This window comes from Neofelis nebulosa, chromosome 17 (assembly GCF_028018385.1).
Source record: "Neofelis nebulosa isolate mNeoNeb1 chromosome 17, mNeoNeb1.pri, whole genome shotgun sequence".
NCBI classification, from domain to species: Eukaryota; Metazoa; Chordata; class Mammalia; order Carnivora; family Felidae; genus Neofelis; species Neofelis nebulosa.
Window position 1 is genome coordinate 61,975,411 of NC_080798.1, and position 27,619 is coordinate 62,003,029.

General features: G+C 54.7%; 1 protein-coding gene across 2 annotated transcripts; it reads left to right on the forward strand.

Moving 5' to 3' along the window:
• Window positions 1–1,219: 1,219 nt before the first annotated feature.
• TCF25 (transcription factor 25) lies at window positions 1,220–27,403 on the forward strand. Of its 2 annotated transcripts, none has more exons than XM_058709126.1 (18): window positions 1,220–1,982; window positions 8,616–8,765; window positions 9,744–9,818; window positions 10,520–10,638; window positions 11,226–11,291; window positions 14,533–14,615; window positions 15,687–15,817; window positions 16,265–16,364; window positions 17,147–17,240; window positions 18,402–18,494; window positions 18,623–18,728; window positions 19,842–20,001; window positions 21,479–21,566; window positions 22,557–22,715; window positions 22,867–22,957; window positions 23,408–23,487; window positions 25,042–25,114; window positions 26,873–27,403. In XM_058709126.1, exons 1-18 carry the CDS (start codon window positions 1,632–1,634, stop codon window positions 26,912–26,914), a joined length of 2,061 nt encoding a protein of 686 aa, XP_058565109.1. In that variant the 5' UTR covers window positions 1,220–1,631; the 3' UTR covers window positions 26,915–27,403. The 2 variants fall into 2 exon arrangements, with proteins under 2 accessions (XP_058565109.1, XP_058565108.1); XM_058709125.1 differs by lacking the exon at window positions 26,873–27,403 and adding an exon at window positions 25,424–25,726.
• Window positions 27,404–27,619: the final 216 nt, after the last annotated feature.

The window sequence follows — 27,619 nt, forward strand, 5'->3', positions numbered from 1 at the left end:
TAGACCCACCAACCTGCAGCAAATCCAGGTTCTACCTGGGCCAGTCGTTCTCTGAATCCCAGTTTCTTTACCTCTAAAAGGTGGGGATACCCACCCCCCAGGAGGTAAGAATTTAGTACAGTGCCACCCCCACACTCAAGGGTGCCTGTATTCTCTTCTAACAAACTCACACCACATCGTCTTGCTCCTGCATTAGACCTCTGTGGTTCTCAATCTTGCCTGCACATTTTAATTCCCTGAAGAGCTTTTTAAAAAATAATGCCAGGGGGCGCCTGGGTGGCTCAGTCGGTTGGGAGTCCGACTTCGGCTCAGGTCACGATCTCGCGGTCCCGAGAGTTCGAGCCCCGCGTCGGGCTCTGGGCTGATGGCTCAGAGCCTGGAGCCTACTTCCGATTCTGTGTCTCCCTCTCTCTCTGCCCCTCCCCCGTTCATGCTCTGTCTCTCTCTGTCTCAAAAATAAATAAAAACGTTAAAAAAAATTAAAATAGGGGCGCCTGGGTGGCGCAGTCGGTTAAGCGTCCGACTTCAGCCAGGTCACGATCTCGCGGTCTGTGAGTTCGAGCCCCGCGTCAGGCTCTGGGCTGATGGCTCGGAGCCTGGAGCCTGTTTCCGATTCTGTGTCTCCCTCTCTCTCTGCCCCTCCCCCGTTCATGCTCTGTCTCTCTCTGTCCCAAAAATAAATAAAAAACGTTGAAAAAAAAAATAAATAATAAAAAAATTAAAATAAAAAATAATGCCAGGGGCACCTGGGTAGCTCAGTTGGTTAAGGTGACTTCAGCTCAGTCATGATCTCTCAGTTCGTGAGTTAGAGCCCTACGTGGGGCTCTGTGCTGACAGCTCGGAGCCTAGAGCCTGCTTCGGATTCTGTCTCTCCCTCTTTCATGGCCCCTCCCCTGCTCGCGCTGTGTCTCAGAAATAAACATTATTATTATTATTTTTTTAATCAATGCCTGACGCCATTTCGGAATTTCCAGGGGTATGTCCTTGATCTTTATTGCAAAAATCTCCCCAGGAGGTTATGAAACACAGTAAGGGTGGCGAGCCTCCACCTTAAACCAGATTCCCATACGTAGATAAACAGGAGAATTACCCGGGACGCATTAACGAAAACAAAAAGCAAACTTCCAGGACCGCCCCTAACATTCGGTTTCAGTCTATCCCGGGGAGGCGGATGTCCAGAAATCCGTCCGCAGCTTTGGGAAGCTCCTCGATTTGGATTGCTTACTTTTAATAAGGAGGAAAATGTCCCACCTGCAGCTGTGGAGGCAGACTGAGAGGAGTCACGTGCAGACCGGGCACTAGGACCGTCCAGGTCGCCCAGCTGTCACCTGTGCCTCGCCCCGGTTGGAACACCACGCGGCAGTACGCCAACCTGAGCGCACCGTCGCCTCACCTAGCCCCACCTGCGGGTTCCTCCCGCCCAGCCAGCCCGCACTCGGAGAGCAGAGTCTAGGTCCCCGGGTGCAGGTGGCTCGGAGCCCATGAGCCCCCATCCCCGTCCCAGCTGGACGTCGGTCCCGGGCCCGCCTCCGGAAGACCCAGGGACACCCAGCACCGGGGCAGCCAGGACTGCCGCGCGGAGGCGCCCAACTCGCGCGAGAACTCGCCCGGACGCGCCCGCACTTTCTTAGATGCCACTGTTGGCGGAGAGGAAGTTCCGGAGGACCGCAGCACGCAGACGCCAGAGCTCGGGCTCGCGCCAGCGCGCCGTAAGTGCGCAGGCGCGCCGGTCGTTCTCTTTTCGGCTCTTCCTTCTCCCGGTCTCCGGACGTCAGCGGCCGTTGGGTCCTATGTCGCGCCGGGCCCTCCGGAGGCTGAGGGGGGAACAGCGCGGCCAGGAGCCCCTCGGGCCCGGTGCCCTGCAGTTTGCCCTCCATGATGACGATGATGCGGAAGAAGAAGGTCCAAAGCGGGGAACAGGCGGCCGGCGCCCCCGGGGCGCAGGGAAGGAAGGCGTCTGCGTCAACAACCGGTTCGAGCTGGTGAGAAGCGGGGCTGCCTGGGGTGGGGGTGGTGGGAGGGGGTGCTGTGCCAGGCGGGTCGTGACGTCAGGGGGCGGGGCACACAGGGCTGGGCTGCGGTGGGGGCGGGGCCAGGGGCCAGTGGGTGGAGCAGGCGATGGGGTGGGCGGGGCCACGGCGGGTTGGGCGGGGCTGTCGGGGGGGTCTGGGCTGCAGGGTGGGCGTGGTCTTGACGTAGAAGGGCGGGTCCGCATCACAGTGGGCGGGGCCTCACTTCCCCAGGTCTGGGCGCTGTATTTCAGGACCCAACATTGCCTACGTTAAGCTGTTGCAGGGCCATTGCTGACATTCTTGTTTACTTCTCACAACCCAGGACTTGGTGTTTTCCTCATCGCTGCATTAGCTGCGATGGTGTTTAGCTCATCTCTGCACCCACAGCAAGTGTCTGACACAGAAATGACACCGTAGATGTGAATTGAGGAGTAAACGCCCACCGGGGTTTCTTTAGCTGGCCTCAGTCTGTACTTTGGCATGTGCGCGCATCGCCTTATTCTTGCTTCTCTGACCTCTGGCGGGTAACGTGTCTGTTTTGCTCACCTTGTATCCTCTCCTCGGTGTGCCCGAGTGGTTGAACAAACAGCAGTAGGTCTGAAGATCATGATCGGAGAAACCAGTGACTCTTTCTTGGTGTTGTGATTGCTGCTTGCTTTATGGAAAGTTGGCAAGTTAGACACCCATCATAAGATGGCGGGGCGTGTGGGGCGTGTGGGCTTCCAGTCTGGGAGATTGGTTTAGAGATTATTGACCTTCCCTCTTAAGGTGAGAGACAGCCTCACCCTGTAGTCTCTGGGGGAGTTGGGACGAAGCGTTTTCTTCATATTCTCCAGTCTCCCTCCACTTGTTCCGATTCCGAGATGAAAAGTAACTCCTTCCCCTCTACCTGTTTCTTCTCATTTCTTTCTTCCTTTTTGGCATTTTTATCATAAAAGATTTCAGACATGTACAAAAATAAAAGTAGTATTAACCTTCACGTGCTCATCTCCCAGCTCCCACAGTTGGAAACACGGCCGGTTGAGTCTGCCCAGTATTTCCGTCACATCATGTGTCCATAAATTTGCCACTTTTCTGACTTCTCTCAAAATACCGAAGTCTTCCTTCTCATCTCACTTGTCCACGGGCTGAAATCAATTTGTGCTGTAGGCAGCCATTTCCATGGACGTTTTATCTGGTTGTGCTTTCTCTTCCCCCATATCCCCAAGATTTAGCCCTTAACACCAACAGCTGCTCTTTGGAGGACATTGAACATTGCAGGGGCCGCTGCTGCGTCATATGATTCTCATAGTCTGGGAAGGGGATCTTGTAGTCCCCTCCCGTGCAAATGACATGCTGAGTGACACTTGGAGAGTAAACCCAGGCCTTCTGACCTAAAATTTGTACCCTTAACCATGTCATGGTTTTCGTCTCTGAAGCAAAGTTAATGTTCCTGCTGAAGAAGAAAGGAGGGTAGATGGACAGGGGGGCAGAGTGTTTGGGAGAAATGAAAAAAATGGCAGATGCTTACCTGTGTGAATGGAGGAAAAGACTTCTGATGTGGACCTCCCCATGACATCATGTCAGAGGGACTCAAGGTCTGTACCTGCTCAGGACTCTGCTGTTTGTGTGTTCCCTTCCACTTTCTGACACTGGTGTCACCAGCTCAGATGTCCTTCCTGGTCTTGGGATTCATACCTCCAACTCAACGTCTGTCACCTCTTAGACCTTTCACAGACATCTCAAACCCAGTGTGTCCAACTGTTAACTGCTCTTTCTGCCTCCTCCAGCCTTCTCTATCTCCGTTTTTCCTCTTGTCCACGCCAGCAACCTGAAGGTATCCCTGATCTTTCTCTCTCTCAACAATATACGAGACCATTCTGAAGTCCGGTAGCACCTGGGTGGGGACTGTTGCCTCTGGCCTGGATCACCGTCATCCTTCGGCCCAGTCCTTCTCTTCTTGTTCCTTTGCCACCTGTCTGAATGCAGCAGCTACAGTCAGACATACGTCTGACCTCAGCCCTCCTTTCTTCACAACCCCCCCAATGATCCCACGCTGGTCTCGTTTACCCCATGAGCTCTGCCGCCTCATTTCCTTATAATCTTGCTCGCTCTGCTGTAGCCATAGTGACCTGTCCCCTTTGCTGTCTCCTCTGCCTTTAACACCTTGTATTCAGATGTCCCGTGTCTCACTTCTCCTTCCTCAGGATTTGCTCAGAGGACGCCTTCTCAGTCTTGCCTACCCTTCCTACCTGCTTTCAAAGTGGAGTGATCTGCACATTCCCATTCCCCTTCTTCTGTTCTTTCTCAGTTTTCCCTGGCAGCTATCATAGAACATACCGTACAGATTCTCTGTCGGTTCTTTCTATTTGGTGTTACTTTCCTTCCTTGCTCTCTGATGAAGTAGAAGCTTTGTGGGAACAGAGACTTTGCTGCTCCCTAACATGTCCCCACCACCCTGTGTCTGGCACCCAGGTATGCAGAAAATTTACTGCATGAATTAGCATTTCCTCTGAGCGGACCAGCATGTACTGTCTCCAGCCAGAATGTATGTACACAGGCTTTGGAGTCAGAAGGACCTAGGTTTGGATCCCAGCCCCATCTCTCCATAGCTGTGAGAACGTGGACAAGATATCTAACATAAGCTTCAGTTTCCCTGTTTCTTGGCGATGATCTCACTTCATGGGATTTTCATGAGTGATAAATGAAGTAATAACGTGTGTAGCCTTTAGCCCACACTGGGCAGACGGCACTCTGCAAATGTAGGTATTAAATGAAATTGAAAACCACGGTAGGAATGTGACCTGAAGTGGTTTAGTTAGAAGCCTTTCCGGGGCACTTAGAAGTGCTCTCCTGGAGAGAGGGAAGCAGAGCAGGAGACATTCTTCGTTGTTAGTTCGTGGATTTATCCTCACAAGTAGCCCTTGGGTGATTTTGTTGCTGTTGTTGTTGTTGTTGTTGTTTTGGCTTTAGATTAGAAATCATCTCTCTCTCTTTTTTAAAATTCTGCATATAAGTGGACCGGCACATTTCAAACCTGTGTTGTTACAGGGTTAACTGTATGTGCATATGTCTCTGTTTTTATGTTCAATATAATGGTCATGCCTGGAAAGTAATTGAAATAAGCATCTAAGTCGTAAAATTAAATAAAAAACCAAACTTCTTCCAAAATAAGTTTCAGTGATTAGGCTGCTGCTGTTTGGCTGGAATAAGGACTTGAAATTGTTCAGTGATCTTTGAGTTGGTGTTCAACACGTGTCATCTTTGATATCGAGTTGATTTTGATCCTTTGTGTTTTGGTTTTTTTTAATTTTTTTTAATGTTTATTTATTTTTGAGACAGAGACAGAGCATGAACAGGGGAGGGGCAGAGAGAGAGGGAGACACAGAATCGGAAACAGGCTCCAGGCTCTGAGCTGTCAGCACAGAGCCCGACGCGGGGCTCAAACCCACGAACTGTGAGATCATGACCTGAGCCGAAGTCGGACGCTCAACCAACCGAGCCACCCAGGCGCCCCACAGAAACAGTACTTTTAAAGTAATTTTTCTTAGAGAGTGACCGTGCAAGCAGGGGAGGGACAGAGAGAGAGGGGAACAGAGGATCTGAAGGGGGCTCTGCGCTGACAGCAGTGAGCCCTATGCGGGGCTCGATCTCACAAACCACAAGATCATGACCTGGGCCAAAGTCAGACGCTCAACCGACTGAGCCCCCCAGGCGCCCCTCAACATAAATCTTGTGTCTTACAACCCAGTGATTCTACCTCTGCATACTTACTCAAGAGACTTCTGCAGAAACGCTCACACAGTAGCTTTCATCCAAACAGCCGCAGATGGGAAGACCCTGAAGCGACTTCCTCTGCCTGATGGGTAAGCTAACGTAGCGCGTCCACACAAAGGAGTACTGGTGACCAGTAATATGGGCACCAGCAGGATAAGCGTCAACACATACACTGTGTGAATGGAGCTAGACACAAAAGAAGGCATACTCTGGCTCTTTCTGCACCGAGTTCTAAGACAGGCACAGGCCATCTCTGGTGGAAGAAATCTTAGCAGTGTTTGCCAGAGTCAGCAGGAAATGTTAGTTGGAGATGGTAGGAGGCATATATTTCTGGGGTAATGGGAGCATCTTACATCTTGGTAAGAGTGTGGGTTACATACTTACGCAGTTTCCAAAACTCATACTGTGCGTCCGTTTCAAGCCACATAAATTATACTCTGGTTCCGTGCTCCTCCCCCCAAAAAGACGAAATTCCCACCCGGTGTTTATTGAAGTATCGATCGAGCCTTATCCCCATGGAATAGCAGAGAATATGTGTGTAGTGAACAAGAACCTCTTGAAATTGTTACCCATTTGAGACCGTGAAACTGATGAAAGTACCAGCTTTTGGATACCAAATGAGATTTATCTCAGGATGGTGGGTGGAGAGTCCTTGAGTGCTGGTGCCTGCTGATACAAATAGCAAATGAATCATGCGCAGTTAGCAACTCTTTCCAGTAAAGAAACAAGACTGAGTATGTACATCGTTGGAGGTTTGCACATGTGCGCACAGACCCAGAATATTTCAGGTGAAGCTTAGCTTGGCATAGAGCTTATGCATTTGAATTTCTCCGAACACCTCAAGTTTCCGGAAGGGGCTCAAAAAATAATATCTTAGTGGGGCTCCTAGCTAGGTCAGTCAGTGGAGCATGTGACTTTTGATCTTGGGGTTGTGAGTTTGAGCCCCATGCTGAGTGTAGATATTACTTAAAAATAAAATAAAAAATTCTTGGGGCACGTGGGTGGCGCAGCTGGTTGAGCGTCAAACTCTTGATTTTGGCTCAGGTCGTGATCTCACAGTAGTGAGGTCTAGCCCTGAGTCGGGCTCTGCGTTGGACACGGACCTTGCTGAAGATTCTCCCTCTCCCTCTGACCCTGCCCTGCTCTCGCGTGTGCATGCACCCTCTTTGTCTCAAAAAATTTTTTTTCTTAAAACAATTTTTTTAAGGAAGCGGACGTGACTTGAAGTAAACCAGCACCCGGCTTCACTAGAGGCATTAGGGGTAGAATTCCGTTGAATACCGGAGAAAGTGTAGGTGCCAGTTCCCCAGTGCATCCCCCACTTGTTTAGAGGAAATGTCCCAGGAGGCCACCTTCTAGTTTTCTTCCTTTGCTCCAACATCCAAACCAACCAGACCACACATGGGCCTCTGGCTTCACAATGCCACCACTCAAAAGAAGGTGTCTGCAGTAGGAATCGCCACAGTATCGGCGACGCGGGGACAGAAACTATTGTGCTAGAAGTCCAGCATTTTTGAGTCAGATATGGATTTGTAGACAGATTGTCATCACGTACTTCTGGGTTGTGTCCTTGGTAGGCTCCATTGGTAAAGAAAGCAAAACCAAAGGACCCAAAAATTTGTTCCCGTGTTCTTTTCTTTGACACTTTCCCAGCTGAGATGGTAGGCCAAAAGAGAACCATCACTGAAAAACTCACTGGCTGCGGTGTGACCTCAAGTTTAACAAGAAATTGTCTCAGGGTTGTGGGGGTTAAAACATGTTATTTTGGGGTGCCTGATGGTTCAGTTGGTTGAGTGTCCAGCTCTTGATTTTGGCTCAGGTCATCATCTTGCCATTCGTGGGATCCAGCCCCACGTCAGGCTCTTGCTGACGATGCTGAACCTGCTTGGGATTCTCTCTCTCCCTTTCTCTCTACCCCTCCCCTGCTCGTGTTTACTTTCTCAATAAAGAAACAAACAAATAAATAAGTAAATGAAAAAAATAGATGTTATTTTTATTTTTTAGCTTTATATTTTTCAGAGGTTCTAAATTGTACATACAGTTTTATTTTTGTGTATTTTATGTATTTCAGTGTACTAGATTGGGTCCATCCCATCTCATCTGGTTTATGAAGCATAGTTAGTATTCCTGCTAACTTCTTTTATCTGTTTGTTCATTGACTGGCTAAAGGGCCAGAACTTCCCCTGTAACTTGTACCCACCCCTGCCCCTGTCTCGCCTCCAGGGTGTGAGTGTTTAGTGTGTGCGGGAGTGTGTGCATATGTGGATCCTTCCTTTTCGCTACTAGGTAAGGTTCCGTCCTGAGTTATTTTTATTATCGTGTGTTACTTTTATCAGGGAAGAGTTTCCAGGTGGGTCAGTCCTTGGGTACTGTTTCTTCTCCCAGGTTCTTGTCCTGTCTGCTACTGTAGATGAGCTACCTAGTGTCTCCAGTAGGAGGAAAGAATATTAATGCATCGACAGAACAAATGTATATACGAATCTTTGTGCTAGGGTTCTGTTCCATAAGGGAGGTAAGTTGTAACGTTTGGGGGTTCTTCATTATGTCCCCTCTGAAGACAGAGACCCCATGGGGCCACACGGTGCCCAGCATTCTCTGGGGTTTATTGACTAAAGTAATCGTGAACCAGAGCTGTTCAGAAGGTGAGCAGTACGGCTCTGCTAGGCACACAGACTTACGTTTCTTCCTCCTGTGACCTCAGGGTGATCCTGAACGTGTCTCCCCGCCTCCCCCCCCCCCCACCCCCGCCCTGTCCTGCTCTCTTGTCTCTAACACAGTTCAGTATCACCATGGAATCTGTGACCAGGACACCCGTAACACCCTTGTTCTCTCCCATCTGTCTTCCAGATAAACATTGAGGACCTTGAGGAGGGACCAGTGCTGAATGGGGAGAGACCCGAGTGTCTGCTCACAGGGAACAGAAGGAGATCCCAGAGTGGAGGTGCAGATGCCAAGAAAGCTGGAGAAATGGCTGGCAAAGCAGCACCCCCAGAGCAGGTGTGGGGACTAGGAGGTGCCAGCCAGATACACCCTCTGCTGTCGTTTTCTGGGTCCCAGTTGTCCCCACTTTTCCTTGGGACCCCTGATAAGATTTGCATGACACCCTCAAGACGAGTTGTGGGCATAGAGGAGGCCCCACACAGCGTCCCCGAGTCAAGTTTTCTTGGCACAAGAGTGGCCTCCACACTCTGGGAGGGTCTGCTTCTCCCTCCCCAGGGGGTGTGTTTTTTGTGACTGTGTGTCTGGAGCTCTGGTCAGGTGGTCAAGACCCCGGGTGGACGTGCCTTGAAGAAGTACGTAGGTCAGGTTAGTGTTGGGGTGTGGCTGGTGTGCACGACGGCACTGCGGGAGAGGGTCCCTCAGGAGATCTTTTGCTTGTTTACTCAGTAAGTGCTTTTTGTCAGCCTACCGGGTTCTGGGGACAAGTCTGCCTTCCTGGGGCCTCTGGTCGAGAGAGCGGCAGATGAGGACAGACAAGTGCAGCTGGAGGGACCCTGACTCATGGCGTAGAGAGGGGCACCTGCCTGAGCTTGGGGTGGTGTAGTGCTTCACGTTGCGGGGAAGGAGGTGGCCAGGTGAAGGGGCGAGAGCGATCCGGGCAGAGGCACCAAGGGTGTGGGGCAGTGCAGTGCGGGGTCCCAGTCTCCAGAGTGGCTGAGCGTAGCAGGGAGAGTGGTTGAGAAAGTGAAAGATGAAGGCAGAGGGCAGGTGGGTGGATGCTTCACACCCTGTGAGCCTCTTGAGGTCCTGGGAAGCCATGAGTTCTGTCAAGAAGGAGAAACTTGGAGGGAACCAGAGTTGTGGGCCACTGGGAGGTCTGTGTTGTTGAAGCAGATGAGCTCACAGGACGTTCAGGGTGGGAGGGAGGGGACCCAAGCCTGTGTTCCCGTGTCCCTCTGTAGCTTGCTGCTTTAGTTGTCAGCATGTAAGGTTTTATTGTCTCTTTCATTGACTAAAATGTGCTTCTTTTGTTAGTCTAATATAAGTGGCAAACTCCGAAAGAAGAAAAAGAAACAGAAAAATAAGAAAAACACTACAGGAGAAATTCTGGTATGTGCATCTGGCTGTTTCTCAGGGCAGTTCATTTTCATTTGATATTTTGATTCCTTCCCGTTAGGAATCTAACGCGGAGGTCAGGGAAGGTCACTTACCAAATCTCACTCATGTTTGTTCACTTTGTTCCTTGAGGGTCAGACCTCCCTCTGTGCTTTCTGTTTTCTGGTGACATCTGAAATGATGCTCTCTGGATGGTGCAGCCTCTGTCAGTGGACTGCCCATGTGCCCCGACCTTTCTCTAGTGCTGATGGACTGACTAATCAGATGTTGAGGTGTAAGCCTCCAGGTCCAGTCAGTTGTCAGAAAATCTGTTTTCAGTATCGCCTGCGGCCCTCATCACCTGATTCTGTGTGTCCTGAGGAGGCTGTGGCCTTCTGTGCCTGTCACTGGCAGTTACAGCCCAAGTCCCACCTGAAGAGCTTGGCGGGCACATCCGAAAGATGAGCAGTGTAGGCTTGTGACTTCATCATTTCAAGAGTCCTTCTGGTTCTATGATCTCGCCCATCCTGAGCTTCCTCTAACGAAGCATCTCTCCTTTTTTTCTCAATACACGTGCAGTGCGGTGTTCGGATTATACTGTCTTTCAGGAAGTAGACCCAATAGAATGCTGCTTCTTTGTAAAAACCATTTTATTGTTGATCTTACATTTCAAGTCAGGTCGTGTGGTGAGTAAGATGTTTTTCTGGGGCTTTTAGGAAAACGGGCTGGAAGATATTGATCGCCTCCTGGAGAGGATTGAGGATGCCAGTGGCTTGAGCCGCCCAGGCCCGCCCCCCCTGAGCTCCAAGAAGCACGTCCTATACGTGGAGCACAGGTTAGCTCGCCCCCCTCCCCCCCCCCCCCCCCCCGGCTGACACAGAGACTCTTTGCAAAGGGAAGGTAATATTTCAAAAAGAAGGAAACTTACTATCTTGATTTAAAAGTGATGTAGGTTTATTGCCAAACATTGAGGCAACAGGGGCAGGGACAGAACGCGGGGGAGACCCCTCTGTTTCCAAGGACCCGTCACTTAGCTTTGTAGATCTCTGGGAGTGTTTTTTTCTCGGAAGGTGCTGAAGTCAGAGGTCATCCTGGGACAAGTTATTCCTGTCTTGTCCTCATAGATGCCTATGAAAAGCCTGCCCCTACTGAAGAGATTGTTGCCAGTGTTTAAAAAGCATCTCTTTTCCTGAGTCACTGAGCACACCTTGATCTAGTCGCAGGTCTGAGGCTGCTCTGATTTGGCCCCAGGACCGGCTGCCTCTGCTTCAGGTTAGCGTGGTTTTAAAGGAGGCCTGCCAGTTGTCTTCCTGCCAGAATAGCTGTTCTCTCTGCTGCGTTTTATGTGACCTTTCAGAATTCCCAGATTCAGTGTAGAAGAACTCAATTTCATTTCTGTTCGTGAAATTTTCAATTCTCTAGACACTTGAATCCAGACACAGAACTGAAAAGATATTTTGGTGCTCGAGCTGTCCTGGGGGAACAAAGGTAAGATCAACACTGGCTGCGTTCCCAAGGAGCGGAGGCAGGTTCTCCAGATGGGTTAGACCCTCGGGAAGGGGGAGGGGGAGGGGAGGGGGGGTCCTCAGGGAGGGGGAGGGAGTTTCTCCAGGTCGGTTAGACCCTGGGGGAGGTCAGGCAAAGGGCCTTACAGAAGGAAACCCTAAGGACTTCTGGTTCTGAGGGATCTGAAGGGGGCTGGGGAGAAGTTGGTGTTTGACCTTTTTGATGGCCATTGGGCTCCAACCCTCACACTGCCTTTATTAGCCTGTGAGCCAGCGTTTTACAGGGATTCTGGAAGTCCTAAAATTTTGAGCTTCTAGCCTTGAAATCTTGGCCAACTTCATTTTTGTTTCTTAGCAAGCAAAACCAACACGAGGTTTAGGTTCTGGGATCAGTTTGATCTTTGTTAATTTAATAGTTCTTAGTGGTAAACCCAGGAGGAAATGCTCTGCCGACCTTTCTTTAGGAGGTGTGGGTGTTCAGTTTTCCCAACGCTCCAGCACCGAGTCCGTTCTGACCAGGAGCTGCCACACTGGCAGAGGCTTTGTCTTTTCAAGTACTGTCCATGTGTTTTCTAAATGTAGAATTAAATGCTTTTTATAAAAGAAAAAACTGAGGCAATTCAGAATTGTCTCCTCTGACACCCCCAAAGATAACCAGTCAGGACAGCTTGCTGCCCCTCTCTGGGGCCCCTCAGCACACACTCCTCGTTCCCCGGAACCACAGGGCTCTGCTGGCGTCTCACACCGCATGGTTCTTCATGGTTGGATTCCAGGCACCATTTTCACGCCCGGTGCACGAGGGGAATGTCCTCGCCCCGGGGGACAGGTGCCGGCTTGTGTGCTGGCTGCACTCTTCCTGCATCCGTGTGGTCTTTTCTAGTGCAGTTGCACAGGAATGGGTATTCCCCTGTGGTGTTAGCACTGAGTCTCTCCGCTGCCTTCCAAATACCTGTGTGCCTTAGCCTACCCACCGCCTGAGTGTTTCTACCTCCTCTGACCTGTCATAGAGTTAGGGGTTTTAGATTCTGTCATAATATACACGTGGAGGACTTTTCTTGTTATTTGCTAATGGTTTTTGGTTTTATCTCTGGTGTGAGGTTATTCAGGACACAGGAGTTTCTGACTTTATGTCTTCTTGTGGAATATTGATGAAAAACATTTTCACTTAAAAATGTTCCTCTTGGGGAGCACCTGGGTGGCTCAGTTGCTTAAGCGTCCACCTCTTGATTTCAGCTCTGGTCATGACTTCACGGTTCATGAGTTTGAGCCCAGCGCCAGGCTCTGCACTGATAGTGCAGAGCCTGCTTGGGATTCCCTCTCCCTCTCCCTCTCCCTCTCCCTCTCCCTCTCCCTCTCCCTCTCCCTCTCCCTCTCCCTCTCCCTCTCCCTCTCCCTCTCCCTCTCCCTCTCCCTCTCTCCGCCCCCCCCCCACTTGTGCTTTCTCAAAATAAAGAAACTTAAAAAATAAATACATACATAAAATGTTCCTCTTGGTCTGAACATCGTGCCTCTCCCCAGCCTAGCTCCACTTGTTTGCATGTGCTTGGCCTGTCTTTGCCATTTTCTTCACACTTATGCCTGGTCTTGTTTCTGTGCAAATGATACTTAATGTAATTACATTTATTGTTTTTATAGTATTATTATACTTCTTAGAGTATTGATTTGTTTAAAAATTTAAGTCCCACCGAAGGCTTCCCTGAAAAGCCACGGTTCCCTCGTACCCCTTGTGTGCAGACACACTCAGTGTGTTTGTGATTGTCCCTCTCCGGTGGCCGTCTCAGAACGTGCAGATGGCCTGTGCACAGCTCTTTCTCGGAAAGCTTCCTATGACAGACGCATACGGCATACTCGCCCTCCTGCTGCTCTTGTCTCCCCCGCTGCCCTCCAGCAGAGCCTCCCCCACCTACCTCCCTGCCTCCTCCTCTCTGTTCTGTGCGGACAGCTCACTGCAGGGCCGGGCTGTCCCTGGGCTTCCATAGACCAGGCAGTTCTGCATATCCAGTTAATTCCCTATTTACACCCTACCAAGCTCCCGGTCAGAACTGGGCTCCGTGCTGGAGCGTCTGAAAACTTGAACACCCACACCTCCTACAGAAAGTCCTGCCAACAGGCCTTCGTGCAGAGCGTTTCTTACCGCGTCTACCGCATGATGCCAACCGCTAAGAAGTGTTAAGTGGACAAAGATCAGACTTATCCCAGGTTCTAAACCTCACGTTGGTTTTGATGCTGGTTGAGAAGCAAAAATAAACCTGGCAAAAGTTTCAGGGCCAGACACTCAACATGTTAGAGGTAGTCATTTGAGTGTTCTTCAGACTATGACTGTGCTTTTGAGGCACCATGTTTTTTTCTCCTGCAGTTCTGCCTTCTTGGTGGGATAAGAAACCTGCTTTTTATCCTGTTTCTAATGCAGGCCAGATTCTTACTCATCTTTATTTTCTTAACGAAATGGTTCATATTATCGGGAAAATATACAGAATCACATACACATGTCCACATGCCCGTTACTCAGCTCAAGAAAGAGTCAGTGATGGAGCAGAAATGCCTCCCTGCAACCACCGCTTTGTGGGGGGCAGTCTGGTACCGCCGGAGACGTCCCTGCCCAGCGAGGCAGGAGCACCGGGCTGAGGGATGAGGGCAGTCTGTGGGCCACATCTCGGGGAGCTCAGCCTCCCTCCCCTGCTGCCCACTGGTGCTGTCTGGCTCGTTCTCACCCAGGAGTGTGTTGGTGTCAGTGTCCTGATGCCCCCCCCCACACCACTTCTTTCCGTGGTTCCCCTTGTTCCCTTTTCAAATCCTGTTCTTGCATCGCTGGCATCTTGAGAGGCGAGGAGAGGACCCGCCTCAACACAGAGGTCTGCCCTCTGTCCTCTGTGCTCAGCCAGCGGTGCATCTGTCCAGCCCGGTCCCCAGGGAATTGCGTCCACAGGCTTGCTCTCCTCCTCATCTCTATTTTTGGTTTTCAACTTCTGTTTCCTTTTTACCTTTCTTTCCTGCCATTTTGCTAGACTCTAAAAACTTCCAGCTCTTGTTTCTGTCTCTGGTTGTTTGGTTATTTAGATTGCGGCGTTTAGTTTGGCTTGGCACCGCTGATGTTCTGTTAGTGCTGTTGCATTCTGTCCTGTCCGTGCCCTTCCCTTCCCCTCCCCTCCCCGCGGTTTTGCTTCCGAGGTCCCTCAGAGACCAGGCAGTGAAGATGAAGCCGTGACCGTGTCCGTTCTCCCCAGGCCGAGGCAACGGCAGCGTGTGTACCCCAAGTGTACGTGGTTGACGACCCCCAAGAGCACCTGGCCACGGTACACCAAACCAGGTGAGGGCCGGCACCGGGCCGCGAGGATCTGCGCCCGTTGGGCCAGGCCGCTGCTCTGTTTGTGCAGAGCCAGCGTGCGGGCGTGTGAGCGCGCGCCCTGGCCTCGTGCTGGAGGACAGAGGACCCCCCCACCCCCAACACACGCCAGCTGCGTGTTTTCTCAAATACGGTTCAATGCAGCTTCTGTCTACCTTTTTCTTTTTTCCTGTGAATACTGTACCACAGGAGGCAATCAAGTTCATCTTTCAAGCGTCGTATTTTATGTTCTGTTGCCATCTAATAAGTACGCGTATCTGAAGAGAAACAGCCACAGTGCAGAAAGGCTTGCTGTGTGCTTGTGGTTGACATCATGACACCAAAAGGAGGAGCATCCTAGAGCCCTTGGGCCGGTCGGGCGGGACAGAGGGGAGGGGCCGGGGTGCCCACTGTGATGGGAGCGTGTGACAGCCACGCCCTGCTTCTGTGTCTCTGGGGTTCTGCATGATTCCTGTGTGCTGGCAGCGAGGACACCCCCACTTAGCTAGCAGAAGCCCCCGAGCCACTTTGAACAGACAAAGCTCCTGGCTCTGTGGCGGGGCCGTCAGAAGGGACTGAGTCGAGGGTAGCCTGGAACCACTCACCTGTTCTGTGGAGGTAAGTGGTTCCTCAGAAGAAACTGGGCCTCTACCCAACACGTGGTACAAAGAGAAAGGCCGTCCACTCGTGGGGTGTAGATTGCCGTCGCTTCAGAGGCCTGGCTGCAGCCCCTGCACGGTCTCCCATGCCCTCCTGGATCTGGGCTCTGACCGCTGTTTAGGCCCAGCCAGATGCCATGGGGGTGGCGCCGTGTGTGTCCTCACGTTTGTTGTCCTGGGACATTTATGATCGATCCACACCCCCGGGGGCGGGGTGGGGGGGGGACATCTTCCTAGGAAAGGCGTAGATGGGACGTGGTGCCAGTGTGGACCGAGCCGTGGGCGGTCAGCCCCAGGCATCCTGGGAGAGCAAACACTGTGACAGGGACTCATGCTGGGTGCATGCAGAAATTCCTGTCCAGGAACACCACGGGGCCTGACGCTGCACTCTCCCCAGGTCTGTCGATGCGGCTGCTGGAGTCCAAGAGAGGCCTCTCCTTCTTTGCGTTTGAGCACAGTGAGGAGTACCAGCAGACACAGCACAAGTTCCTGGCCGCCGTGGAGTCTATGGAGCCCAACAACATCGTGGTGCGTGTGTCCCCACGAGAGGGTCCGCGCCAGCCCACACCCTCCCCACAGTTACCCAGGGTGCCCCGGGCGTGGGGCCCAGCCTGTGTCACTCCGCCCAGAAGCACCTTGCCCTCCCGGCTCCTCTCACCTCCAGTATACGCCCGGGTCATGGGGGCTGAGGGCCACGGCAGGATGCTTCCGAGGACTCGCCTCATCTTCCAAGGGCTGCTTGTGTGGGGGGGTGGCAGAGGGTAAAGATGGGGGTCCCGGGGCACAGAGGTCCCGGTTCCCACCACAGGCCTGGTTATGAGCTTGGTTTGAGGTGAGGGTATCGTGGATGCCACCGCTGGTAAAATTGTCACAAGGTTTACGTGCCTGAGAGAAAGGCCTGCCTGGGGCTGGGGCCTCGCCGGCTGCTGTCCAGGGGCACCACCTGCTGCCCCATCAGTGTCCCCCTCCTCACAGGTTCTGCTCCAGACCAGCCCGTACCACGTTGACTCGCTCCTGCAGCTCAGCGACGCTTGCCGCTTTCAGGAGGATCAGGAGATGGCCCGAGACCTCGTAGGTAAGGGGGCGCGTGGGCACCCCACCCTGCCGTTCCTCCGCACCCGCACACGCCTTCGCTGGCGGAGCACAGGCGTTGTATAAAGTGATGGCGGGGACACAGGGTTTGCCAGGGTATCTTTTCAACAGCGGCTTTCCTGAGGTACGGTTCATAGACCATACGATGCTGCCGTTGATGGCATATGACTCGCTGGTGTTTAGGTTCTGGCAGAGTCGTACAGCTTTGTCACCACCGATTCTAGGTCATTTACGTGACCTCTAAAAGAACGCTTGCCCGTCACCTGACGCCTCCCCACCCCCAGCCCCTGGCCACCCGGTGCGCTTCCTGTTTCTGTGCACTTGCCTGTTCCGGACGTTGCCTGTGAGTGGAATCCTGTGACTCACGTCTTCAGAGTTCCCCTCTCGTACGGCCAAGTGATGCTCCATAGTGTGGATAGACCCATGTTTTGTGTGCCTGCCGGCATGTGGGGGACACTCGGCGCGTTTCCACTTCCTGGATCACGTGAACAAGCTGCTGTGGTCGTGTGCCTGTGGGTGTTGTGAGCACGTGTGCTTGTATACAACCCTGGGGCCGACAAGTGGTCTCTGGGTGAAGCAAATGCACAGAGTGGCTTCGGTGATCCCCAGGGTCACATCTGTGGCGCGCCGCCTTTTCCCAAACCCTCGCCGTGTGACCTCCTCCCTCTGAGAGCTTTCTCTGTGAGCCGGGGGGGTGGGGGGGTGAGGTTGCACTTGCCACACGGTGGCCCCGACCCCCTCCCCTGGTGTTTGTGTGGCCTGCAGAGAGAGCGCTCTACAGCATGGAGTGTGCCTTTCATCCCTTGTTCAGTCTCACCAGCGGGACCTGCCGGCTGGATTACCGCAGACCCGAGAACAGGTGGGTTTCACGGTGACAGGTGTGTCGAAGCTGTCCTGCGACGGGAGATGGCAGAGGACTGTCCCTGAGGCGTCCCACCTGCCAGCTCACACTGGGGCATCTCACTGTGTACAACCTGAATGCAGGATGGCTGGGCTCACGGACGCACCGATTGGGCCAGCCTGGGGTTACTTCTGTCTTTTTACAAGTGAGTCTGATAAGCGACTCCACTATGTTGGGGGCTGTAATTGTGTTTCCCTTGTATGTTTGGACGATAGGATCTGTGCCACATGAGTTTAGAATGCTTTGGAATGCTTTGCGGGCAGCCATACCTTCCAGTTCCTAAGCCAGTTAGCTGCTTGTTCTTGGCTTGATCCTGTTCCCGGTGTTAACCGGTCATGATTGGGTGCCAGTCTTCTCGCCAAGCCCCACTCTGGCACCAGCCCTCACTAATGGAGCCTGGACAGCCACAGTGGCTTCCCTGTTGACCTCACCCCCTGGCTTCTTGCCCTCATGGGGCTGCAGGGGGCGGGGCGGGGGGGGGGAGGGTCCTCTGTTGTCTGGTGCCCTCGCCCTCGCGGCCTCCAGCGTCTGTGGTCATCTCCAGCACTGGATGCCCTCCGCACCTTGGTAGTCATCCTGGGCATGCTGACCCCGACTGCACAGATTGTCTGGTTTTGTTTGTGTCAGTCTTGTCTCTCCAGTTAAGTTCTTAGTTCCCAGAAACAGGTCATAAAATACTAACATCCACAGGCAGGGTGTTGGTTATTGATGCAAATAACAGCCTACCAGGATGATTCAAGTCCCAAAACTGGATGCATCCAGCAGCAGTGCCCCTAGCAACTGTTGAGGTTTGAGGGCAAATTAAGGTGGTAATTACAGTAGGAGATGTTGACCTGTCCTCTGAAGCGAACAGCAGGAAACAAAAAACACGATGGTTGCAACTCCCAGGCAAGCTGGTTTTTCTCCACACGGACACACACGTAACCGCAAACAACAAGCAGAGCGTCACCTTCTCTGCAGACACAGGAACACTTGCGAACACTCGCGGTGATTAGGCCGCGCAGGAAATGGCCAGCGCAGCCAAGGACCAGAGGGCAGCGGTGGTGCTGGACAAGGCTTCCGGGCAGTGCGGCTCTGGCGGCTGCCGCTCTGGCTCACGAGGAGCTGTCTTGGATCTAGGAGCTTCTACCTGGCCCTCTACAAGCAGATGAGCTTCCTGGAGAAGCGCGGCTGTCCCCGCACGGCGCTGGAGTTCTGCAAGCTCATCCTGAGGTGGGTGCCTGCCTGCCTCTGGCGCCCGTGTGCTCGCGGCCTGGGCCCGTGGATGTCCACGCCGGCCCACTCTGCCCCTTGTCTCCCTTCGCCTCCCCCCCACCCACTCCCTGGGCCGCCTCCGGAAGCCTGGAGCCGGACGAGGACCCTCTGTGCATGCTGCTGCTCATCGACCACCTGGCCTTGCGAGCGCGCAACTACGACTACCTGATCCGCCTCTTCCAGGAGTGGGAGGTAGGCGTGCGTGTGTGCCGTGATGCGGGGCCAGATCCCCCCCACCCTGCTTTTCTCCGTCCAGGGTCTGTGCACCCCAGGGCGGTTCCGCGAAGCAGTGGGGAGGCTCTGGCCACACCCCGCGTGCTCCTCCCTTTTTGTCTCCACTGCCGCCCGTTTCCCCTGCAGACGGGCTCTGCCTCCAGCCTGACGTTGAGGCTGAGACTGGGCACGAGACCTTCATAGTGATTTCGTGCGGAAGTGATGCTATTTTAGGAATTTGGGTTAAATAGGACATTAGTAAACGTTAACTTCACCTGTTTTCCTTTTAATTTGGCTGCTAGAGAACGAGTGTTCCTGTTGGGCATTGCTGTCCTGGGGATGTGTGAACCTGACCACCTTTAGGGGGCGGGGGTGGCGGGCAGGGAATCGACAGCTTACCTTCTTGATCTCCGAGCTGGAATCTTGTCACCACGCGTTCGTGTGCGATTGAAAAATGACTACGTAGATCATTTGAATTGTGTCGCTTGGCAACTTGGCCGAGGAGTCCCGCCTCTGGGGATCTAGTTTACAGAAGTTCCTGGAGCACCCCCATCCCCCCACAACAGGGCTGAGGAAGAAAGGTTATATAACCGTGGAGACCACAGTCCCATTTTAGCGGAGGAAACGGCACGTCACGTGTTGTCTGTTCCCTACCCATGTGGAGAAAGGCAAGGAAAGTGCTCGGCCACGAGAGCAGACTTGATCGGGTCCTGGCAGCAGGAGAGACATTCTTCGTTGCCGCCCGGCTCGCTCAGTTTTCCGCTGTGACAGAGCACAGGCTGGCTGCTTTCAGAGCCGAGCCCGTCACAAGGGCAGGCATCTGGCTGTGACCCCACCTGACTCCGCTTCCCCCCCAGGCCCCTCCTCTCATCCATCCCAGGCAGTTTTCTACCCTCCCAGGGCCTTTTGCTTGTTTTCTGCCCCGAGGAAGCCCCCAGACGTAACACAAAATTCTCGTTTATGCCAAGTGACGAGATGCCAGCACGACACTTGTGTTCATCACGGGCGCATCCGGTGACTTTGGAGCAGCCGTGGGTCTTGAGTCTTTTGTCTTTGGCAGAGCTCCAGGTTTTGTTTTTCCGCCCCTTTCAGGCTCACCGAAACCTGTCTCAGCTCCCGAATTTTGCCTTCTCTGTGCCGTTGGCCTATTTTCTGCTGAGTCAGCAAGCAGACCTCCCTGAGCAGGAGCTCAGCTCTGCGAGGGAACAGGCCTCTCTCCTGATCCGACAGGCGCTCACCATGTTCCCTGGAGGTGGGTGCGGCGGGGCCCCAGCGCGCACACTCCACTGACAGAAGGGCGTGTCTTCAGGGCCTTTGGACAAGGCTTAGTTACAGTTCAAAAGCAGAAAATGAGTCCGAAGCGACTTTGGCGTTCAGGTGTCTTGGGGCTTCAGGATAAGTTTCTGATATTGACTGTTTGAGAAAAACTTACTTTCTGAAGGCGTGGTATTTTCTTTTTTTTAAGTTTCTTTTTAAGAGAGAAAAAGAGACAGCATGAGCGGGGGAGGGGCAGAGAGAGAGGGAGACACAGAATGGGAAGCAGGCTCCAGGCTCTGAGCTGTCGGCACAGAGCCCGACGCGGGGCTCGAACCCCCAAACCGTGAGGTCATGACCTGAGCCGAAGGTGGACGCTTGACCGACTGAACCACCCAGGCGCCACCGTGTGGTACTTTCTAGAGAGATAAGTGAGCTGCTGGATCTTAGCAGAACGTGCAGGAGGGGCCCCGGCTTTATGTTCTTGTCCTCAAATCCCATCTTTCACTGGGTTGAATAAGTCGGAGACAGGGTTGTCCTGGGATTGCCCAGAGAACCTCCAGGCATCCTAGAGTAGTGGGCTGGTGTCTGTGTGGAGACAGAGCTGTGTGGTCTGTCAGGGTCCCGCTGGAGTGCAGTCCTCCTACCACGTGCATTTTCACAGAGGGCCGAGTCCCGGGGACGGGCTGTGGGGACTTATGCACGCTGTCCCCACAGCCCCCGGCTGGAGGAGCAGCCCAGGCTCTTGAGGTGACCCCTTAACCTCAGTGAGCCTGCTGTGTCCCAGGCCGGGAGAGGAGGCGACCAGGGTCCCCGCTCCTGGGGCTCACATCCTTGGGCGGGGAGAGTGGCAGGTAGTACTAGGTGCTGGGGAGAACACAGAGCAGGAGGTCTAAAACAAGCATGGTGAAGGTCTGAGGAGGCAGCCAGGGCAGGGCTGAGGCCCATGTTACTCGGGGCGCCCACTGGACAGTGTTCTCAAGCTCTGCCTGTGTGTCCAGGCCCCGCCCCGCTCCATCCGTGCTCACACGGGGCTGCCTGGCCAGGCCGTAGGACAACCGACCCTTCCCCATCAAGGTGCGTGAAGTTATGAGGCGAGGCCCTTCGTGGGCACCGGCTGTTTGTGTGGGATCGGGGTGTGAGCCGCCTGTAAAGTCACTCGGAAGACGGGGTTCTCCAGGTGACCTCCTGTGTGGGGAAGCCACCGCTGCTCAGGGAGAGAGACAGGCTCTGCCCCAGGCCTGAACCCTGCAGGCCGGCCTCCCCACCAGCCTGTGGAGGGAGACTGTGATGTCAGTGGTTAGAACGCCTTGTGCGTGTGCCTGGGGGGCACGGGTGCAACCCCTCAGATGCAGACCGGGCCACTGGGAAGGCAGCAGGACGCACGACCCCCTCCAAGGTGGCAGAGGCTGGTGTGGGTAGACTGGCCTCACCCTGGTGTCACCGTGCCCATGGGGGCCCTGCTTTCTCTGCAGCCCTCCTCCCTTTGCTTGAGTACTGCAGCGTGCGGCCAGATGCCGCTGTCGCCACTCACAGCTTTTTCGGACCGGACGCTGAGATAAGGTAAAGACCGACGGGCCCTGGGAGGACAGTGCCCACCTGTGTGTGAGTCGTGGGGGCGCTCCTGGGGGCAGACCCTGGGAGTCTGGCTGTCACTGCTCTCTCCCCGCTACTGGGAGGGGCCTGGCAGGTGCTCTCTGCTAGAGACTGGCGGCTGGGCTGTTCTCCCGCTTGGGTGGCCGGGTCCCGGGTCCAGGTGGGGCATCGCCTCGAGGGTCGGGCACAGAGCTGGCCGGTGCGTGAGCAGCCTGCGGCCTAGAGCACAAGCCTTCCTGGTGAGGAGTGAGCAGGGCACGGGGCCCACTGTGCCCGCAGCTGCTGGGTGGGGTTAGTATCATTACACTTATTAGCGTGGTTCATGCGTCTGCATGGCACGTACTACGTTTTCCAAATTTCTCATTAGAAAATGACAGAAAAACGTGCAGTGTGGGAGCCAGCCACCCTCAGACCCTGTTTGTGAACCACAGCGGTTCTTCCGGCGTCTCTGTGCGTGCATGTACATGTTCCTTTTCTATTTTATGTTGCTATTAAAAAACTCATACTTTTGGGGCGCCTGGGTGGCGCAGTCGGTTAAGCGTCCGACTTCAGCCAGGTCACGATCTCGCGGTCTGTGAGTTCGAGCCCCGCGTCGGGCTCTGGGCTGATGGCTCGGAGCCTGGAGCCTGTTTCCGATTCTGTGTCTCCCTCTCTCTCTCTGCCCCTCCCCCGTTCATGCTCTGTCTCTCTCTGTCCCAAAAATAAATAAAAAACGTTGAAAAAAAAAAAAAAAAAAAAAAAAAAAAAAAAAAAAAAACACGTACCCTGGATAGAAGTAACCGCTGTGTGTGCCCCCGCCCCACTCCGGGTGATTGCCTGCCCCGGTCGGCAGCCCCTCCGGGCGGTCTCCTGTCACCCCCGGCTGCTGGACGGGGCCGGACGCTGCCCATAGGCGCCGGTGGGTGCACGCAGGCCTCGCCCTGGTGGAGTCTGCTCACGGGCTCCGCTCTCCCGCAGCCAGCCCCCTGCCCTGAGCCAGCTGGTGAGCCTGTACCTCGGAAGGTCGCACTTCCTCTGGAAGGAGCCGGCCACCATGAGCTGGCTGGAGGAGAACGTCCGTGAGGTTCTGCGGGCGGTGGACTCTGGGGACCCTGCGGTGGAAGCATGTGAGAGCAGGTGGGCTTGGGGCCAGGGGTGACAGGGCGGCAGGTGGCCTCAGGATCCTCGTGGGACGAGGCCCACCTGCTCGGGTGCTGCCATCACAAACGGGGCAGCAGGGCCGGTGCGGGCTCCATTCCACGTGCTGCCGCTTTACTCCCGGCCCTAGGCGGAAGGTGCTGTACCAGCGTGCGCCCAGAAACATCCACCGCCACGTGGTCCTGTCTGAGGTCAAGGAAGCCGTTGCCGCCCTCCCCCCGGTAAGGCAGAGGGGCTGGGGGTGGGAGCTTTGTCACATGCCGGGCCCTTCCCCTCACAGCCAGGGATTTGAGAGGTGGAGCTGTGACCTCACAGGGCTCAGAGCAGTGACCCAGCCATTCGGGGCCCTGGAGCCTGCGTCCCGTAGCGCTAAAGTGGGGCTCCTGACACAAGTGACCATATGATTCTGTCCCTTCCCTACAGCACACACACTTTTGCCCACGGGTGTCCTCTGTAGCCCTCTGAACGGGCAGAGTGAGTGTCCCCGTGGAAGAAAGGCTCTCCCTGCCCGTTCACCCCGTGGCTTAGGACGGTACGCATAGCCTCGCGGCCGGGGACCGTTTCTGTCTGACTGATGGACTCTTAGCAGAGAGGCCGGTCCGGGCTGGAATTGGCTGAAACTCTGCAGAGGGGAAGGCAGGGGCTCACGGCAGTTCTGTTTCCCTTTGAAGGATGTGACCACGCAGTCTGTGATGGGCTTTGACCCTCTGCCTCCTTTGGACACCATCTACTCCTACGTCAGACCAGAGAGGTACCTCTCCGCCTCCTGCTTTGCTCCTTTGCTTGTACAGCTCTGAGGTCAGTGCTTTAGGGCTCACTGCCTCCCGCAGACACAGGCCTGCAGAGGACCGTGTGGTTTGGGGTCGCGGGTCAGCTTTGCCAGGCGTGTTCTTTCACTTGTTTGTCGACAGCAGGAGCATTTTTTGGTCAGCTTCTAGAGCAGGTGTTGGAGGTAACAGTAACAGTTAACCAAGAGTAAGGCATTCCCTGTGTCCTCATGGAGTGTTCACAGGGCAGTGGGGAAACATGTTCGTTACGGAATCGAGGCTTAAATGTGGAGTCAAAACTGCGGTGAGAAACTTGTGGTGCACATGACTCTCAGAGAAGGCCGTGGTCATTGCCGTGTGAAGGAATAATAGACCTTCGACAAGTAAAGGGGGAGGGAATGTCGCTGGTACATGAGAAGAGTCAGCGCGTGCAAAGGCCCTGTGCAAGGAGCGCGGCACAGGGCACATTCCAAGAAGTAAAGAAGACCCACACAGCCAAGCCAGGAGGGCTGCAGTGAGAGCACAGCGGAGCCCAAGTCTACAGTGGATTTGTGGACAGTGGTTAGCCTTGCATCGTGGACTAGCTTCTTTTTTCTCTCCTCTAGTCTTTAAAGCTGAGTGATTGACTTACCAAGAGCCTTGAGCACAGTCTTGTAGATCTGGAAGTCACAGGCAGATTTGCCCATTTCGGGAAAGCGTGTGGTTTCCAGATCTCAGTAGAGCACATTATGTAGGATGAAGGATTTTTTTTTTTTTTAATGTTTAATTTTGAGAGAGAGAGAGACAGACAGACAGACAGACAGTGCAAGGAGGGGAGGGGCAGAGAGAGAGGGAGACACAGAATCCAAAGCAGGCTCCAGGCTCTGAGCCGTCAGCAAAGAGCCCGACGTGGGGCTCGAACTCACGGACTGTGAGATCATGACCTGAGCCGAAGTCAGACGCTTAACCGACTGAGCCACCCAGGTGCCCCTGAAGGGCTTTTTCTTAACTGAATTGTGCTAAAACAGTTAGACTACGTGCTTCTAGGGAAATAGTTCCCAGTTGAATTTATAAGTAGAGTAAGACGACAGTTAGGAATTTGTGACACTGGAAGGTTCAGAAAGAAAGCGGACTGGCTGGACATTGTAGCCCCGACCTGAGGAGTGGCCGAAGGGCTCTGCCCAGCAGAGGCTGCCGGTCCTTAAAAGTCCAGCTGGAACTGCTTACAGCATGGCGTCTTCTCAGGGGGGCAGTCTCCAGCACACCCTGGAATCTTCCCTTGATGTGACCCCTTTGCACCCCTGCACAGCTCTCCTCAAGAGTGACCCTCCTCCCTGCTCAGCTCAACCAGCCGGGTCCTGAAGGGCCCACCGCCTCTGGACGCCATTCCCCGTGAGGCCTAAGCAGCCCTCACCAGTACCTCTGGGGGCCCACTGCCCACCCAGAGCTGAGCAGGAGTCTTGGTGGTCCAACCCCGTGTCCCAGCTGGGGCTCGGGCTGCCTTCCTGTCCCTCCCCTCCCTCGGGGGCACTTTCTGACCTTCCTTCCTCCTCTTCTAGGCTGAGTCCTGTCAGCCATGGAAACACAATTGCCCTCTTCTTCCGGTCGTTGCTGCCCAACTACACCATGGAGGTATGTGGGCACGTGTCGGCCGGGTGGGTTCAGGCAGGGCCACTGGTTGTGCACGGGTAGAGAGGCTTGCTGGAGCCAGCGGCCAGCCTGCTCGGGAGGCTGGGACGTGCCCGCCTGACCATAACCACCACCTCGGCCCCTCCACCGGACGCGGCTCCCTGACCCCGTGCTGGGGCCTGGTCTTGTTAGACACGCGCGTTTGGGTCTGGGAGCTTCCTCTTCTCGACAGGGTCCTGGGCAGGCCGGGTTGGGAGCACTGGGCCTCAGGGCCCAGGACAACCCCTGCTCAGACGAGTCTCCTTGCCACAGGGGGAGAGGCTGGAGGCTGGAGGGGCTGGGGGTCTGAACCACAACCAAGGCTTGAACAGGCTGATGCTGGCCGTGCGAGACATGATGGCCAACTTTCACTTCCACGACGTGGAGGCGGCTCGTGAGGACAACCCCGAGGGGGACGGGGAGTGGGACTAAGCCCGCGTAGATGCCGCACCCCAACGCTGTACAATTATGTTCCTGATTGCTGTTCTGGTCGGAATTGGCCGGTTCCCTGGAGTAGAAATGCTGATGTGTTGTCCGCCTTCCTCCTTTGTGTCTCCTATAAATGTGAGTGGGTTACGCTGTGTGTGGCCTGGGCTCTTCTTTTCCGGGGCTGGGGTCAGTGCCCATTGTGAGGCAGGTGGGTCCTGGATCCGCACAGCCCCCGACGTTTCCCAGGAGAGAACATGACCCACGGTCACACACAGCCACGCCCAGGCTCCGTGTGAGCTCTCTCCGTTGCCACCCTGCCCCTCCACGATTTGGGGCACAGAGTAGAGACGAGGTCCCACAGGCTTCAGTGCAGCATCCCTGCTGAGAACGCCCCGGTGTTTGACCCGACCCCCCCCCTCCCCCCGCCCCGGGAGCGTGGAACAGGCTGGCTGGGAGCCGGAGGGGCTGACACCGGAGTCCTTGGGCTGGGCTCCACAGGTGTGGAATCTGTTCACGCTGACAGAGTGGTTTTATTAGGACACTTCAGGGCAGCCCCGAGCTGGAGGGAGGCTGAGACGCAGGCTTTGGAAAGGCTGTCCTGGCCGCTCTGGAGAACGTACACGGCAGAGACTAGGGGGCATTTGATTAGGAGTGAGCACAGCATGGGGGAGGGCTCATCACCGGGGCGAGTCCTGGGCCTGGCCCGCCTGACAGCTGGCTACCAAATAGGGCTGCCTCTGACTCAGGAGCCCGATTGGCTGTGGAAGGGCCAAGGGCGCCGAGCTGGGCGCTCTCGGCTGCTGGGTGCCCTCCCAGCCCTGATCCCCACCCTTGCAGGCAGCAGACAAGGCGGGTGGGCGGGGTGCCGCTGGCATGCTCTGGGTGGGCCAGGATCGGTGTCTTCTGAGCCCTGGTCCGGAGGCCTGCCTCCTAGGAAGTCCCTCTTCCTAGGAAGTGTTCTTCCTGGCCTCACTGTGCAGTCACCTGTTGGGGACATCCGTGAGGTTATCCTGTCAGGAGTTCCCAGCATCTGTGGTGAACAGAAGCCTCTGCTTTGAACACCCCTGGCCAGGGCATGTGTCCCACAGATGTGTTGGTGTCTGTTAGCTACTACCCATTCTTCATTCCTTGTCCCCATAACTGGATCCGGTAGGTGGGATTGAGTGTGAGATCATCCCAGCCTGTCCTGGGTGCACAGGTCTCCTGTTAGGGTGTCCTGCGGTAAGCTTCAGCCTATAGGACAAGAGTCTACTGGGTTCCTCCACGAAGGGGTTTGTTCTCTGAAAATGACAGGCAAGCAAGGAGAACTTGGCACCCTGCCTCTTCCAGCCTTAAATACATCCAGATGGGGAGGTGATGTCCAGAGCTGCAGCAGCCATTTTGCAACCAGGAGTCGGTGACCTCCAAAATGAAGAGCCAGTGTCCTAGGGGTAGTGAAGCAGAGAGAGGCTGGCCCCAGCCCGTGATGAAACTGCTCACCTCTGGGCCTGCTGTCCTGAGAGACTAACAGCTCATCAGTGCTCAGCCAAGCTGGTTGGGTTTAGGTTATTACTTGCAGTTCTTTGTTTCTATTGGAGACAAGAAGACAGCCAGGTCTCACGTCTGAACATCTGCTCTAAGACTCGACCTGCCACCCCGTGTCCAGGTGAGCGTGAATCGGCTCCTCCCGGGGCTGATGCGTTGTGCCCTCTCCCACCAAGCCAGACCCTACCTCAGGGTCTCTGGCGCGGACACTGCAGGGTGGGCATAGAAGCCATTCCCCTCCCTGAGTTCAAAGAACCCACTGTGACCCAGGCCTGAGCCAGGCCTTCCCGAGATCCTCCCCCCTCCCCGTGTCCGGAGTCAGGGGGACCGGGCTGCACGCCCCACATGTCTGCTCATGCGGCCGTGTCCCCCGGCTGGCCCTCGGGGGGTAACCTCTGTGAAGGAAGCAGGGCCTGGGCCCGGTGGTCAGTGACCCCTACCTCCTGCTGTGGCCACGGCTCGGCTCAGGCATCCCACCGGACTTTGCACCCCAGCCCCCACACGGAGCTCCTGGGG